Genomic DNA, 17688 nt, shown 5'->3' on the forward strand with positions numbered 1-17688 from the left:
TGTCTAATGGACAGGTGTTTTTCTCTGGAGACGACCGTGTACCTGAGATGTTGATGAGGGTGGTGTCCATTTTACCCCCTTTAGGAGGAATAAAGCTCTCAATGAAAGTGGGGCCTCCTGTTCGCCTCATCCTCGATAAGCTGACCTTCACAAACTCCAGGTTGATGCTCAGAGAGTCTTTCCTTCCTGTCACTGAAGTCGACTCCTCATCCACGGTACCTTCGGGAGGGGGAGGAGATATGGGTGATGGGATCAGCTGGCATGTAATTGTTTTACATCAATCCTATCTACAAGAGGTGCATTTATTAGTGGATAAAATGCAGTCCTGTATCTTTAACAGATAAGAATAACACAAATGTTTAGCATACCTAACGGCCCTTGGCCCGGAGGCAACCCCGTGACTGCAGATTTCTGCTTTCCGGCGCCGTAGGGGTGGAAGACGTAGAGGGAGAAGTCAGACATGCAGGCTGTAAAGCTGAGGCCCGAGGAGTTACTCGGGGGCCCGGTGAGGTCGGACTGGCTGCTGCTGTGACGGCTTCTGCCCAGAGGGCTCCCCAACAACGGAGATGCTGGAAGGGGGCAGGAGAGACAAAAGAAATCATCCAGTCACACACTCATTAACAGCACTATACACTTGTGATATATATAAGTCTAACATCCTCTAATGCATTAGCACTAACACAATTTCAGGATGGAAAGGAGTGAGCTACCAGCTATCAAACCTGTGCATTTAGTGACTCACAGATTTCCAAGACCTGAGATGCATCTTAACATGCATCATCTGGCATAAAGACAGACTGGAGAGAAGAGTAATGAATGCAGGAGAACATGCTGCGAGCAACATTAACTCACACAGGGCTCAGACATGCCATGGAGTGGCAGCTAATAGATATTCTCACGGTGTGCGAAAGACTTTAAAAGACTGTTTCGTTCACGTATCTCTGCACACATTAGAGCGCCATTATTCTGCCAAAATAAACGGGGAAGTCATGCTCTAGATACCTTTGCTGGGAGGTGGTTTGGGGATATGCTGCCCGGGTGGAGTTGAGGAGGGCTGGTGTGACCCGTCTGTCACATGGGCTCCTGTCGGGGTCTCCAGTTCTCCACGGTTAGAGGAGAAGACCAGGTCTAACGAGGGCAGTTTGAGCATACACTCCACCCTGGACATTGGCAGGCAGCTGAAGCGGATCTGAGAGGGCTGGAAACAGAAGACAGTAGATGTTTTCATACACTAAAATTCTCATTTTAGTGTAAATTTATGACTTGTAATTGTTATTTGTCATAATACTTTCCTTGTGCTTTTAGTTTTTTCTTACATGTAACACATTAATTATTATTTATATAAACAGTCGACTTAAATTCCAAAGCAGCTCTGAAGAAATTGCACGAATGACAGCTCATCAGTACCTGGACTCTGACGTAGACAACCACATCCACGGGGAAGGAGGAGTATGCCGACGTTGAAGAGGAAACCAGGGAGGTGGTCGATTCCTCGAGCTGTTCCACTGTATCAAACTGACCCATGTCTTCCTCCTGGGATGCCACAGCTGATGGAAAGGCATCAGAAGAAGTTTACTATGAATATCAAGACACACAATTCCTCCAAGAACACTGTCCCAAAGGACTGGTTTTAAAAACACACCTGTGTAGTTCCTGTCCACTGGAGTGATAGGAATTGTCTCAAGTGCTTTTTCCAGAAAGTCCAGCAGACAAGGGCTGATCACCATCTCCTCTGGCAGGGTCTGGAGGGCCACCCAGGCATACAGCTTGGCCGTCTTTACCCCTCCACTGCTCTTACCTTTAGCTGCAAAGACACATGAAAGTTAAAGTCATCTCCACACTCTAACAGCACTTTCAGAAGTTTGTTTCTTGAACTTCAAATAAACTGGAATCATATTAACAGAGGTTCTTTTAAACTGTCTTTTTGAGTCTCTCCCTCTGTGGGGCGCATCAATATGCATGAACCCGTTTGATCAAAGGGTGCCCTCTAGATCCATGCCTTTAAAAAAATAAAAAAATAAAAAGGGATGGAATCGCATGCATTTGATTTGGACGGTCCACGTGTAGATTTAAATCATCGGATCGAAGAGGCGTGGCACTCTAGTGTCGGCGATTATGGATGGTAGAAGGGCATGCAATTAAATGAGGGAATGCTCAGTACCTGATGGAATAGGTGGGGGCGGGGGAGGTAGGAGCGAGTTAGTCTTGCTTTGGACAGCATTGGGAGGATTTGGAGGGCCGCTATCTTTCATACCATACAGCTTTGACTCTTTGGAGAGAGTGCGAGGGAGAGAGGATCCACGCGAGGCGTTGGGTGACTCCGTCTTCAGGGTCTTTGAGTTGTAGTGCAACTGCAGGGAAAAATAAAGGAAAAAATAATTATTTAAAGCACAAAAGAAACCCTTGGCAGTTTGGATGATGTAGGAGAATCTGACCTTCACGTCCACTCCTGGAATGTAGAAAACTGTAGTCTCCAAGTCATTGGATTTGGTCGGCAGAGTGGAGGGACACTTCTTTCCAGCTAGGAGATGGCTGGAAGAGGGGTAGTTGGGCTGGAGCTTCTTCTTCTTGGGAGGAGATTCTTGGTCCAGGTTTCGGAGGCTGCGCTCACAGCTCCTATAAAACCCAAATTACTGATCTGAATATAGAATGTCTCATTTCTTCTGTCCAGTGAGGATAAATCATCACAGCTGTTCAGGTACTTCTGCTAATATAGAGTCTGATTTAATCTACGCTTAATACTACATTTGGGAGGAAATGTGAGACCAACTTTAAATAGGAGTTTGCATTTCCCAGATTGAGAAATGAACTTTTTACTGCACCTCCTCAAAGAAACATCCTCGTGCTCGGGCTGTTGAGTAGTAGGGTGAAGGACGCACTTCCCGCTGTCGATTTCCACACGGACATCCAGCTCAAAGTCGATGTTTCTTTCTGTCGTTGGGCCACTGAAGCTGCGGTTGGCAGGAGTGCCTGGCCAGCGCTCACTGAACAACTGACTCACAGCAGAAAAGCCCGAGGACTTTCTCTGAGACGTTTGGCTGAGAATCAGGGAGGACAGCACCGTTTAGTGAATGCTGAAAATTGAAAAGCTTTTCTTTTTTAGACAAAAAAGAAATTAATGGCGCTTTCTTTTCCTAACTGTCATAACAAGTACGCCTGCACTGACAAACGCAATAAACTCACACAGGCCTTCGATAGCTCTGCTGTCTGTCATGCTCGAAGTCGTCCTTGTCCGAGTCTTCCGAGGAGGAAGAGGACAGGTCATCGCGCCTTATGTCGTCATGCTGGAAGGGAAGTGTGGGTGAGAAGACAGCAGGGGTGGCGGGGGCACTGAAAACTGAGTGATGACCATCGACAACAGATAGGGGATGGAGATGGAGGTGATGAGGATGGGATGAATCGTCAATGGAGACTGTCGACAGGTCCCCCTCTGACTCCTCAGGGAACTTTAGAAAAGGACAAAAGGTCAAACTCACACAGGAAATGGTTTAATGTCTGTCTAAATTTGTTCCTACGTGGAGACATCGATCCAGGGAATCTGAGAGCTGGAGCTGATGTCTTCAGCAGAAATCCACCCAAAAAAGGAAGTAGTGTTCTGTAGACTGGACCTTATTAATTAGTTTAACTGATCAGTTCTGAAATTTGTGTTTACTCCTCAAATCAAATTTAATCTTTTACTTCTGCAGGTCCAGAGGCAGAACACTACTGCCTGCAACGGTTCACCGAGGAGCTCAGAGGTCATGCACTTTCTGTGAAGAGGAATGACAGCTTGAAACAAAGGAAGAAGATGAGGATGAGTAGATGACATACCCCGTCTCAAGATGGTGACAACAGAAAAATGCCCAAGAAAGTGTAGAAGTATCCTTATGACAGCCAGGGACAAAGCCCATTTGTGTAGGGTCAACAGATCCCAAACACACTGACAGAGGTGAGCATCAGTTAAATTAGAAATAATCCATCTGCGACACAAATACTCCTTATAGGACAATATAGAGTTTTATATGAATGTGGTATTGATTTATTGAGCAAGTCTTGTTCTTTCATCAAAGAGTTAGAGATTACTATAATTTTTTAATTAATATCAGGATTATTGTTATCAATTTCACCGTTAATGATTTTATTGAAAAAAAAAAAAAGAGAAAGATTTACACTCACCAAGAAAATAACACAACTGCACAACAGATTCATCACCATTCAGTTACAGTGCTGAGCAAATAAACCCAACGAAAGCTCCTTTGGGAGATTAAATAACTCATGTCATCAAAGGAATTTTGATTACGCTATTGACGAATATTTTAAGTGGCTACAGGTTGCTTGGCAACTACATAATAAGGTCACCATTTCATTATAAGACTTCAATCTCTTGGTTTTGTTAAAATTAAGTAAAAATAAATGATTTTTTTTAAATAAAATCATCTTTTATGATGGATTATGTGACGTTCACACATGCCTGTGACCACCTGTTTAACCCTAAAATTTCACTTGGACTTTTTAAAAAAAATTGTTAATAAGTAATTAAAACAGTCGGGTAGGGGGAGGGAACTTTCTTGTGGCTTCTGAAGAGAGAGGATTGTCTGAAAAAGGTTTGGGAGCCACAGTTATGAAAGTTGTTTGCAGTTTATGTTCGCAGTCACGCCCGCAAATAATAAGCAAGTTTTCTTATATAGTTATTATTCTCCTCAACACACATGACTGCCGTCTTCACAGTATGAGCCACAAATGCCGCTTCAGGGATGTGGGGTTAAAGAGAATGGATTCTTTTCCCCAGAATGTCTGAGTTATTATTTGTGATTGTGGCATTTTAAAAGGTAAACTGGTGACTTTATATTAAACGTATTATTTATTTTATCCTCGTGAAGTTTTTGGTATTGTTGGGGGCGATTAAGGACCTGCTGTTGTGACAAACAAAAGCCGACAGACTGTGACTCAGTGGCCACCCATGCATAGTTGTTAGAAATCACTCAATATACTAAGGTTAAAAAAAAGAAAAAAGCTGCTGGATTATTTTATGCAGTTTCAAGACAGGATGAGTGTGTGTGGGGTGTGAAACTATAATTCATTAAGCAGCAATTCAACTGTAAAGTGTTTTTATTCTGCAAACAATTGATTTTCTGAGAACTTTCTTGGGTTGAGGTCATTCTAAATAAAAGCAGGGATGAATTGCTGACTCTCACACTCAGCAGCTAAGGGAATAGTAGGTTTTATTATAAATCCGGATGATCCTCATGCACCAGTAATAAATCAAAATCTAACTTATTATGCAAATGAATGTCTACTGCATATAGCCGAAAGTTCCCGTCTTATCATCCTGTTTTGATTTTGCATATTCAAAATCCTGTCAGCACTGTCAAGGTAATCACAGAGGAGAGGAGGAAACAGAAGTTTTTGATCAGCGTTGGTTATGCATTTTCATTTTTTAAATTTTATTCTTGGACCATATACCTTGAATATATCTCCTGGACTGACAGGTGCAGACTCCAAAGCCTGATTATTAATCTTTAATTGGACAGAAGAGTTATTTTTAAAACAAGAGTTCATCCCTCTGTTTCTACTGCAACATACTGTACAAATCAGCTGTAACAGAGATCAGTTATGGTAACAAACAAACATGTAAATGATGGATGAGATGCAGATGATCGCATATAAAATTGCACAAAACTAAAAAAACAAAAAACAGAATATTGATTTGTTTGGAAATGCTTTAATTTATAAATAAATCAATTAAGAGGTACAATGCAATCTATTAATGTGCTACAGCAATGGATATCTGACACATGAAGAAGGCAGGCTTACCGTGTCCTGGATGTTGAAGGTGACCCGTGGTGCCGGAGAGGACACGTCCACACGGATATCTGGGAAATCTGCATCCACATCTCCGATTCTGGAACTGAAGCCAACATTGTGAGGATCTCATTTTTATTTGATTTTGTTTCAGAACATATGGCATTTAATCAGCCAACACTTGTCAAAGCCCGGCCTGTTATTAGTACGATTCATTTCAAGTCATTGTTGAGCATTTGTTGACCCCTCCAGAGTAAATATTTTTCTCCTGTGAAAGGTCTGAACTGCCTGAATATCAATACTACATTAATCCTGAGATAATCTGCATAATTACTATAAACAAAATGCAATGAGCACTTCCTCTTCACTACATTCTAATTTGTGAGTCACTCTGTCCCTCTTTGTCAGCAAGATAATGGGAAAATGTTTGAAAAACATAATGGCAGCAGCAGCAGCAGCAGAGAAGTGAGACAGAGGTCACATGGTCCTGTTTGTTTACAGTGAAGCTCCCTTAATGGTGTCATTTCTGATACCAGGGAAGGTGCCTCCTGCTGCCCTTCTTTGTTACCTTTGTCTGTCCATCCTTTTTAGAGGTGGCCGGCCTGCTGCCGCTGAGATGCTTTTGGAGCGGTTGTAGCTTGGTTTGTAGCCAAGACCCCACTTATCCTTTAGAGAGGCCGCCTGGGAAAGAACAAACACAGCTACAAACGGGTCCATAAAAGGATAAACATGACTAACACCCTAGCATGATTTCATGCTATTTTAAGTTAAGGTGCTGTGGCGAATGCACTTCTACTCGGGGAAGGTAAAGAGACGGGGGATTCACCCTCATGCTGGAGCGACGCAGCTTCTTTCTGACATCTCTCCTGATGTCTTTGACGGCCACAGACTCCAGCTGTTGATAGCGCTGAATCTCCTGATTGATGGTTCCTTCGCTGGCCCCCAGTTTCCTGCGTTCGTAAGAAGAGGACACGGCTAGTCACTTAGTTGTTGCAACTCTTTAAACAGAACAGTTACAAAAAGCTGGAGTCTTACTTGAGGTCATCGATGACTTTGGCTTGCTCATTCAGTTCTCGGATGTCAATGACCCTTTTTGTGAACTTCCTCCCACGAGCATCAATTATCTGGTTTCCTGACACCATGGGCCTTCTGGGGTCAACCGCCTCCTGTTGCACCAAAGCAGGAAACCAAACACACATGGAAACACACAGATGTGGTTAAACTGACTGACAACTGTGACAAACTTTCTGATCAACAGATTGTGCAATAAGAATCCATCGTCCCGATGTCCCAGTTTCTGATTAAAAGGTGCATTTTTGTGATTCAATCATTAGAAGTTTATCTGTAGAATTATCCACACACCAGGAGCCATGTCACAAATAAGAGACACCACCACCACCACCACAACTCCTAGTGAAAGAAGGAAACAAAGCTTTATTGCCAAAGGGAATTATGGGCCACTAATCTACTTCTTTTCACCCATCATTGAAGCTTAATGAGGAGGGCAGTGGAAGCAAATAACACAGCTCAGAATTTTGGAATCCACAGCCTTCATCACTTAAGTGCAAGTGCCTGAAATGTGACCTTGTAAGTGATTCAACCAGCCTGGAGAAAAGTTTAACACTGCGGGCGGCTACATACACAAGCCCAGGAGAGGGGTCTTTGGGTTCTGCCACTGCCTGGTAGGCAAGGAGATGCACAGTTTAAGTAGTCGATGGGGACAGATATGCTCTGAGGCCTGGGGCTGAGGCCCAGGATGTGGTTTACCAGACGCTTCCTTAAGGTCAGCCGAGGGCTGAACTCTGGAGTCTGTAAATAACAGCAGGGACAGGTGAATGGAAAGGTGGAACAGCCTGGGTCAGACTTTGCCTTCTGAAGCTTTTTTTTTTTTTTTTAATGCAAGCCAGGTAGGATTTGTTCAAACGGACTGATGCATTATTAAAGGAATAGTTCAACATTTTAGAAATCCACAAACACTATCCTGTCGACAGCACGATGAGAAGATATCGTAGAGCTTACCTGCGACACCACAATGAACAGCAGCTGGTTAGCTTAGTGAAGGAGAATATAGGCAGTCCTAAAGAACCCAAACTAACACATTTTATCAGTTTGTTTAATCTGTGCAAAAACCAAAGAGGAGAAAAAACAGCAATTTGCTGTTTTACTGAGGGGTTACGTGCCTGGGTGTTTCTTAGCTGGGAGCTGTGACCTCAATCTTGTGAGGCTGCTGGAAACCAGCAGAAACTCATAACAGCCCCCCAGACAACCCAAACCAATTTGTTTTAGAGGCAGCTTTAGTTATCAACACATTCCCTGTTTTCAGTCTTTGCATCAAACTAAGGTAACAGCTGCTGCTGCAGTCTGTTATCTAATTTACATACACCACAGTGGTACTTATCTTCTCATATTACCAGCTGCAAAATAAGAGAATAGATGCATTTCCCTAAATGTTGAACTACTTCTTCTGAACCTGCGATACTGACTGGCAGTAAACTCAACAGCTGAATATTCCCACTTCAGTTTAGAGTTTTTCTTTTCACAACTTTCAACACTGGAAATATATATTTTTAGATATTTCTTGAGAACTTTCTAACTTCTAAAGGAGACCATCTGATCTGACTGATGCAACAGCTGCTCGGGTCTCGTTAAAGTCAGGCTGTGAAAGAACGACTGAATCCAGCTGTGGCGGAAATACACAATTACTCTTTAGCAATCTTCCGAATTCAAACTAAACTGTAATAAAAAACGAACTGAGCGGTGTCTGACCATGTGCGTGGTGGGTGACATGGAGTCGGTTTCGTCCTCATCTGAAAGGTCTGCCATGTTCACAGAGTTCAGATCGGCGATGTCGTCTATGTCCTCCTCGCCCGTCAGGGACGTCAGCGTGTTGCCCAGAGCGTTGAGGCGCTTGCCGATATTGGGGTCCATGTGAACGGCGATTCCACACATCTTCCAAAGCACATTGAGAGTCCAGGTACCAGCGCTGCTGCTTTCTGTTTTGGTGAAAAGGAAGCCAGGAGTGAGAGGGAAAACAGTGGATGATGTTGGGAAAATTAATGCAATAAATAATAAAATTTTCCACACAGTCTCAATATCATTGTGCAGCTCTAGGGTGTGATCTATATTTAATAGACCAGAGCACAGTTAAAAGAACTTGCCTGCAGAGGGCTGCCCTGTAGTCCTGGAACACACTTCATATGTACCGTCAGGGACTACACCTGCACACAAGTACATACAAACAAATATCTTTCATGATCTCTATAGAGACACACTGACAGTCTTCTTCTGCCCACTAGCTCACAAATCAAATGTGAACGGGCTCACACAGTACAGAATTTGTATTTGAAATGGCTTTCTGCAACACTTAGATAAAAACATTTGCATAAACTGTGTCACTCACAAGCATTCATGACGATGTCTCCCCGGACTTCAGGCTTCCAGTCGTCCCAGGAGGTCTCGAAGCCCTCGGCAAAGCGGATGCAGAAATTTTTGAAGTGTCCTTTACTCACCAGGGACTCGGAGGAGCAGGCGGTGATCAGTGTGCTCTCGATGGTCAGGACCAGCGCAGAGCCCGTGTCAAAATCTATGCTGTGATTGGCCTGGTGGAATGGCAGGGAGAAAGGTTACTCTGGCCTCAAGGGAGAGAGGAGAAGGGGGGAGAGTACAAGGAAAGGCAAACCACCTCCATTTGTTTGGAAAAGGAAGCGTTGGCAACACTTCATTCTGTACAGCTGTCATCAACTTAACCAAATATTAAGAACAATAGCACAATGGCAAATTATTGCACATTAAAGGGGATTTGCTATGCTTATTTCCAGCTCTAAACATTTTAGCTTGGACTCTAGATTATACATGATTCACGGTACAAAACAAATAATCCTTTTTACATCTTTCTGGCCTCTGTATAGTCTGTCTCCACACACAAGCTGGTTTAACACCCTTTGCACCGTCTCTTTAATGCATCTTTATTCTTATGGCCTAAAACTCACCAACGGAAGGTTTGAATGGCAGGTGAAAGAGTGGAGCCAGAACTGTGTATCGTAAAGACTGGGCATCATAAAGATCCAAAAGGTCTGAAACTTTTTTGTTTGTGATTTTAGCATGTTTAATATTCAAGTCCACCTGAAAATAAGTCAAAAGCTTAACAAGACAGGTCCACTTTAAAACCTTCGAGGGAACAAGTTTAAGTGCTACTGACATAAATCTATCTCTGAGTGAAGTGTTACCAAGCTCTTCAGTACATTTCAAGTTCAAATGCAGAAAATCAGTGATTAAAGAAGAAAAAACAAACAAACAGAAACCCACACATCCAAATTACATGAATTTGATTAACCTGACATTAGTCCCAGAATAGCAGTCTGATCATTATCATTAGGAAAATACATATATCTGTATCTGAACTATTTACTAGCCCATTTCAATCAGCTGGATGAAAATAATCAGACCACAATTTTGGGGCAGCTATTACAAGATCCCAGATATAAGCCAATGCAAAATACCACATGCATACAAGCGTAGAGAGAGCCCACCATGTGCAACACTGCACCTAACTATATTCTTAATCTAGTCTCGCATATAGAAACGTACATAACTTAAAAGCACTCACATAATCAATACTCTGGATACCAACAGGCATAACTTTTATTATGAAAACACACCTCAAACACCAGCCCGAGCTTCACTACTTGTTATGCCGCCGTTAGAGAAGCTTTTTTTTTTTTAAAACCACAAAGCACCTATGATGCAGTATACTGCAGTGTGACAGGTTTTATAGAAGAGCGTCACTCAGTATCAGTCAACACCTCACACCAAGCCATCCCAAGAGATGTAATAAACTTTTGGTTACTTTTCGTGCATTTCTTTGCTGGCCTGCTGAAGAGCTGGCCCCAGCTTCAGAGTTTGTGCCCTCCGTAACTGGTTCTTGTCCTCTCTATGGAAATAAGTGTAACATAACTGTCTGCATCTGAAATCTTTCCAATCCTAGCATGCAAAGTAGAATAAGGATAATTCAAACTATGATGAATGAGTACAATAAAATATAGGACACACTTCCAAAAAAAAGAGAAAGGAAAAAAAAAAAAAAAAAAAAAAATAGGACACCCAATATGCACATGCACATGTTGACTTAAAGTAACTGTGAGGAAGCCTGTCTGTTGGGACTGTATACAGATTTACAGCAATTGTTGAGGAGGCACTGACATAAGATCTGATAAGAGTAGCTCAACATCACTGAACAGTTCTTAAGGCTGTTAGTTTGGCATCAGTCTCACATGCCTGCAGACTGGTTGGTGTTGAGCTGGAAATCTCCCGAAGCCAGGGAAAAATGTGGATTGTCTAACCAGTTAGCAAGTGTTTTTGCTGCAAGTTGCTGGCTGCTGCTTGGTGGAATCAGCAGCCTTCAAAGTAAAGACAGTGTCTTATGACTGTAACCAACATGTTTCAACATAAACTAGTTTTACTTTGAAGGCAAGCAGTCTGCATTTCCAGTTTACCTACTGCTACACTAGGTGAGTGAGTATTTGCAGACATAGGAAATCAATGTCTTCCAAAACTTGTAGTAGTTGAAAACTACTGCAGATTGTGGCATCTACTAGCGATCAGTATACTAGTAGATTCATCAGTACATTCAAATTTGGATGATCTGAAAAAAGCAGCAGTGATGGAAGCAAGCCATAGAGCCACAAGCAGAGCACCTTGTTGGGGATTTTTGTTTTTTATAACTTTTCAAAGTGTGTATTTCAAGTCAGCATATATTAAAACTTTTACAAAACAAAATAAGTTGTGCACTTTATATCCTAAACCGAACTTAAAAATATATAAGATTATTTATAAGAAAACAATCTAACGCTCAAAGGGATTGACCAATGACACTTGGGAGACTCAGTCATAGCATATTACCTGAGATGTGTTGGTAATTGGCAGGCAAATACCCAGGTCATTGACTGTCAGTTGCAGAAAGAGGGTGCTGAATGCCTGGGCGGAGGTCTGTTGAATGCCTGGCAGCTTATCCACCACTTCTTTTGTGGCCACGTGAATGTCCTTGTTGAGGGCCATACGCTGCTCATTCCAGTTGTCATATGCAGCTTTGTAGTTTAACCAGAAGAGCACAGCTGCAGAAGAGCACAGTGGTGGGATGAATAAACATTAAATAAGATCTAACATGTCATTTAAGTAATTTATATCAAATTTTGAGATGCTAAAGAACCAAAAACTCCAAATATGGATCTAAATAAGGAAAATCTGTTTTTCCCAGAGCTTAAATAAAATCACACACCCAGCCCACTTTACCCACCAGTGTTGGAATTGGCATCAAAGTGTGAAATAATGTTACACAGTATAAAAACATTAAAACCTATACTTTATACTGTTGATTGTTCAGTGTTACCCAACAACATTAATAGGAACAGAAAGTCTTTCTCCAGTAATGTCACCTAAATATGTCAGCTACATGTCTGAGTCTTATTAAACCAGACTAAGTAAGACTGACGGAGTCATCTTAACAGACAGACATGTTTCTAAAATTTCTACAAAGTGTTTGATGGGTCAGATTATTCAGACACACTAACAATGAATAATGTATAATGGGAGTTTGACAAAATGTTAACAGAAGCTGAAGTTCAGCAGGTGCTTCCAGCTGTAGATGTTTTGAGTTTATTACATTAACTGCAACATCAGTTAGTAGCAGCAACTTTTAAACACATGGAAAAGAAGCAAAAACGTAATCACTTGGAACAAATTATCCCAGACAGGTTTGATAAGGATCCAACAACACATTACATTGTGTTCTTTCCTCACATAGTCACAGCTTTTAAGCTGTCACATCCATTTACCAAACTTTATTACACGTGTACACACACACACACACACACACACACACACACACACACACTTTCATAAAGGACATGCCCACTCTAATTACCAAAGTAACTTTAACAATAAAGCTGCCACGTTAAGAAAAGTCTGACTTCAAGGATAACGTATCACCCGCTGTACTGCATTGTACATAATGAGGCTTCTGATCCTGCTTCAGTCAAGAAAGCTGTGAGAAACTTTGAACGTCAGAAAAATCATCACCTTTAAACACAGATTAAATATCATGCAGCCCATGTTTTAAAAGACCTATACACCAAAGATAGAAAAAAAAAAGGAATCCTAACCTCTGTCGAATGCCACGGGCTGAGCGAAAACCACTGGCCTGTTGAGGGTGATGAGAACAGCCTCTTTGTCAGTGGATCCACTGATTTCCTCCTGCAGAGCATTCCGCAGACCAATCCGAGTTTGGAAGTATGCCACTTGGTGGAAATCCGAGCCAGCTTCTTCATACACCTTTAAAGTGAAAGTGAGAAAAGGAATCAAATAGTCATCTATTATCGTAGGATCTACTGTACAATATAAAGCGTCTTGAGGCGACTGTTGTTGTGATTTAGTGCTATATAAATAAAACTGAATTGAATTGAATTGACTTCATCTGATACGATAAAGCACGGGATGAACGGGACCTGTTAAGAAGTGAGGATTCTGTGTCTGTATGCTGAGTAAGACGAACTGCTTGAGAATACGTGCAGGATTTCATTTGTACCTGGTGCTTGACAATCTGTCCAAGGGCTAGGTTGAGGTCAACTTGACATTTTCCAAAGAGTTTCAGGTAACTGCTGCTGCCTCCAGCCTGAGCCTTGCACTGGATTCTGTTGGACAGCTCGAGCTCAATCAGGCCCGTCTCAAAGCGCACGGCTCGCATGGAGGGAGTGGTTGCTGTCATCTGGATTCCCTGTGAACACGAAGACAACAATAAAATCTCCACAGAGAAAACTTGAACTGGTTTCATCCCTTCAAAACAACACAAAGCTTCTCCCAAAGAGAATAATTTTGCATTTCTGAAACAAACTGAACATCAGATACCTTGAACCTGAGGCTGAGAGAATAAAGCAGGATTTTGGGTTTGTCTGCATCTGTTGAGGTGTCGTGCTCATTCCAGAGTGGGATGGGTTGTTCTCCTCCTGGCAGAACAGAACACACACACACCTTACAGGTCACACACAAGCTGGATAAAACATAGCTGAATTGTGGCAATGTGGACCGGAGGCAGATGTGCAAGTATTAATCTGCTGTAGTCTTCAATTGCAGCTTTTCCTCTTTAATGTGCGCCTCCATCGTTATTCTTTTCTCTAAAATGGCAAAAAAAAAAAAAAAAAAAAAAAAAAACTACTACTATCAAGCTTGGTGAGCTTAACAAAATACTATCAATAATGTGGAAATAAACAAGGGTGGATTTGTAGCAGTGCATCGGGCATTGATATTTGAGGAAAAACGATTTTTTTAGCAACTTAAGCAGCAGCTGTAGGATACAGAATGCTGTGGGGAAAAGCCAGATGTCTGAGATTAGATTAACTTTATTGATCCAAGAGGAAAGCTCGGCTGCTGCAGCAGCACATAGAGGATACAGTACTGTAACGTGTTTGTGATTCTGGTAAGTCTCTAAAAATGTAAAAGGCAAGGCAAGGCAAGGCAAGTTTATTTGTATAGCACAATTCAACAACAAGGTGATTCAAAGTGCTTTACAGAGACATTAGAAACAAGAACAAATAAAAAGCATGATTTAAAATTGAATAAAACAAGCAAATAAACTAACTAACTAATTAACAAACAAACAAACAAACAACAGTATATAAAATCAAAACAGATAAAATCAGAACATTAGATAAAATCAGTAGTTAAATGTAAGTTTTGAAATTTAAGCTTAAAGTGTGGATTTGGTGCTTTATTCAAATGCAGCTGAGAACAGGTGAGTCTTCAACCTGGATTTAAATAAACTGAGTGTTTCAGCTGATCTGAGGCTTTCTGGGAGTTTGTTCCAGATATAAGGAGCATAAAAGCTGAATGCAGCTTCTCCGTGTCTGGTTCTGACTCTGGGAACTGATAAAAGACCGGATAATAATTAGAATAATAATGAAAAACCAGAAGGTTTACGTTACATTACCTGACACTTTCTGAATGACCTCGTTCACTTCCTTCATGAAAACCTTCTGCAGAAAGACCAGGTGGTTGAGCAGGTCTGTGGTCAGGTTGTGCTCAAAAGAGCCAATCTGTGTACGAGAGAGGACAGTGAACACAAAGATCAGTTAGATGTTACAAATAACAAAACTTTAAAGATTTAAAATGCAGATTGTAAATCAACAGGCCTTTACTTAAAGCACCTGCTGCTATAACTTTTTTACCTCAGCTACACATCGCAGGTAGTTGCCCTGCAGGTAGTTTCCTTGTTTTGCTGGGAAGTCGTCTGGTGCCCAGCCCTGGTCTGAGTGACTATCGTGATCCTCCATGATGTACTCTCCCGACATTGTAACCGGCGGCAGCGTGAGGCTGGCTGATGGCGACATAGTGTGCTGGGACATGTCCACCGGGGACACTTTTGATTGGAAGCAAAGTTTGTGGTTCGGCAACTCAAACGTGAAACTGGTTTGTGCTCCTAAAGACAAGTTGGTGAGAGAAGGAATATCATGACTCATTAACCTCAGCAAATTGGTACAAAAGGCTGGGAGGAAAACGATTATTTTAAATAAATATTGCAGAAGTTTGTATCAGATATATTTTCACACACCCGTCATGCCGTGGCTCTTCATGCGGCCCATCTTGTACTCTGCTTTCAGTGATGGGAGCAGGGCTGCGCCAATGGTGATGCCATCCATCATGGCGCTGAACTTGAGGACAATGGGCTTCTTCTCCAGGCCTTCGGGAAGCTGAGGGAACTCGTTGGCCTCGACAGGGGTCTGGTTGATGCTGGATGCTTTGTCAGAGGGTTGCGGGGTGGGGGTGTCCTCCCTATTAGGAGGTTGGCTGTTAAAAAACATAAAAACAATTACTCATGAGGTCAGGATTGCATGACTTTCTACTTTAGCCGCAACTTTGGCTTTTAAAGTATTACATAGCCTTAATCCCACTTACATCCATCAACTTCTTTACCGCCTTTTAAATCCCTTCTTAAACGTTCTTTTACTGCGAGCCGTTAATGAATGTTTGCTATGTGTTTATAAATGCCGCCTTGTTCCCCAATACCGTGTTTGATTCTTTTTATAATCTCCTCTTGTTAATATTTCTGTTTTTCTTTCAGATGATTTAATTACTTCCATAGGATGAGACTTTGTTCAAAAGTGGAATACTGATAGAGTTTATGTTTATTATTATGTGTGCTGTGTTGTCAGGAGGGTGGCTGGCTGTGTGGGTTTCCTCCCACAGTCAGAAATGTCCATGTTAATTAAACTGATGATTCTAAATTGGCCGCCAGTGTGTGGGTAGATACGGTGCTTAAGTAGAAAGTAAAGTGTTTTATAAATGTGTGTGGAAATCACTGATTGGTCAGTGAGACTAGAAAAGTGCTACATAGTTACATGTTCAAGCGATGATGTAATATGTTAATGTCTGGACTGGATTTGGGAAGCAGCGCCTCCGATTTATCCACCCAGCCTTATGAGGTAAACTGCGTTGAAGGAAGCTGCACATGGAAAAGTCACTGCTAATGCTTTGATTCAGTTATGTGTGTGTTATTTTTCACAACTCTGCAGATACTGACTTCCATTCCAGCGAAAATCAAATTATAGACAAGTTCTTTAATACCCAAAGCACACCTACAACTCTATAAATATATTAACATAATTCAGCATATTACCATGGAAACAGACCACACACAGGTTTTAAAGGCGGGCGACAGTGTGGACCTGCTGTAGTAACGTGTCTGTTTAGTAGACATTACGAACTGAATGAGTAAACATTACACTTCAGAGACAGCACGTGTTGGATGGTGGATTCATTTATGGTTTCAAGTTGAGCACATTTTGAAATTGATTACTTTGAAGTGGGGAGAAAAAAAAAGCTGTGAGAAAAGCTGAATAGGTGAAGCAGACGTACGCATTAGAAGGCTGGCGGATGAGGTCGGAGATTTGCTTGGAGAGCTGATGGGAGCTGCGGACCATCATACTGTGCAGCGTAGCCGGGTGTTGGGGAATGTTGATCATGATGGCCCCCACTTTGAAGACAGCAGCGTTGTTGGTCTTCAGACCCCGCTGGGCGCTGTACAAGGCCTGAGACTTGGCGATGTTGCATTTGACCACCGTTCTGTAAACACAGAGGAAGCCGGAATAAGCAGCGGAGCAAAAAAAACTCAATCATAGAGAAGACGTAGACTTATGAATGAAGGTGGGGTTAGACACCAAACAGTGAAACACCATGCAAATTCAGGACTGCAATTATTTGTGTGTGCATTTTTGGTTTTTGTTTTTTTTAGGGACGTAATGAGCGGTTATGGTAGTGACGCTATGAATGAATAACAAAGAATGTACGGTCTGCAAGCCTGGCTGGCTCAGCTAAAGGAAAATGATATCGTGTCGACTAAATATTAATAGACTGCAGATTTTTATCAGATTGATGACATTAGAAGAGAACATGGATGCTGTAAACAAATACAAGAAAGTTGAATAGATAATGAGACACCATTTTTTGGCTTCAGCGTCTCAAATATTTAGTTTTTCTGCTTCTCACTGGTACAAAGAGATACTGCACTGACTCGCTTTTATTTTTCTGACATTTTATAAGAAAAAAAGTGAGATGAGAAAGAAATCAGATGATTTTATGTTTTGGGGAAGAAGAAAAAAAGTCAGCAACAATAATCCACAGGTGGCAGTTGCTTCATTTACACAAAATTAATGGGGACAGATCATTGTAAATGCTCACTGAAAACAGATGTGGTAAACAGATGACTGAAACAAATGATGGATGTACATTTAAGGAAGTTATGCTTTTGGTTTAATGAGTCCCCTAAAATGCAGCATAAACATACAGAAACTCTTGTTTAGCAGTGCTGGTGGGAGATGTTGGGAAATCCTCCAGTCTAGGCAAGTAGTTGGAAGAGAAAGC

General features: G+C 41.7%; 1 protein-coding gene across 11 annotated transcripts in view; it reads right to left on the reverse strand.

Annotated features, from left to right (window-relative positions):
• The window catches only part of kiaa1109 (KIAA1109 ortholog), an 86460-nt gene that overhangs the window by 21632 nt on the left and 47140 nt on the right, over positions 1-17688 (reverse strand). For 3 of the 11 annotated variants that reach the window (XM_080293647.1, XM_026152437.2, XM_026152433.2), the window contains 28 exons: positions 17612-17662; positions 16684-16890; positions 15380-15615; positions 14997-15247; positions 14759-14864; positions 13681-13778; positions 13361-13549; positions 12939-13107; positions 11680-11891; positions 10628-10711; positions 9182-9380; positions 8940-8999; positions 8548-8774; positions 7423-7590; positions 6817-6947; positions 6608-6731; positions 6350-6462; positions 5794-5887; positions 5443-5496; positions 3184-3446; positions 2823-3038; positions 2436-2616; positions 2162-2351; positions 1643-1804; positions 1408-1547; positions 1003-1198; positions 369-569; positions 43-219 (listed from right to left, as the gene is read on the reverse strand). In XM_080293647.1, the coding sequence (XP_080149773.1) occupies positions 43-219; positions 369-569; positions 1003-1198; positions 1408-1547; positions 1643-1804; positions 2162-2351; positions 2436-2616; positions 2823-3038; positions 3184-3446; positions 5443-5496; positions 5794-5887; positions 6350-6462; positions 6608-6731; positions 6817-6947; positions 7423-7590; positions 8548-8774; positions 8940-8999; positions 9182-9380; positions 10628-10711; positions 11680-11891; positions 12939-13107; positions 13361-13549; positions 13681-13778; positions 14759-14864; positions 14997-15247; positions 15380-15615; positions 16684-16890; positions 17612-17662 (4499 nt within the window). The remainder of the gene's footprint in view (positions 1-42; positions 220-368; positions 570-1002; positions 1199-1407; positions 1548-1642; positions 1805-2161; positions 2352-2435; positions 2617-2822; positions 3039-3183; positions 3447-5442; positions 5497-5793; positions 5888-6349; positions 6463-6607; positions 6732-6816; positions 6948-7422; positions 7591-8547; positions 8775-8939; positions 9000-9181; positions 9381-10627; positions 10712-11679; positions 11892-12938; positions 13108-13360; positions 13550-13680; positions 13779-14758; positions 14865-14996; positions 15248-15379; positions 15616-16683; positions 16891-17611; positions 17663-17688) is intronic. The other 8 variants (XM_026152435.2, XM_026152441.2, XM_026152436.2 and 5 more) reach the window with 8 other exon arrangements.

The sequence above is a fragment of the Astatotilapia calliptera genome, chromosome 19 (assembly GCF_964374335.1).
Source record: "Astatotilapia calliptera chromosome 19, fAstCal68.1, whole genome shotgun sequence".
NCBI lineage: Eukaryota > Metazoa > Chordata > Actinopteri > Cichliformes > Cichlidae > Astatotilapia > Astatotilapia calliptera.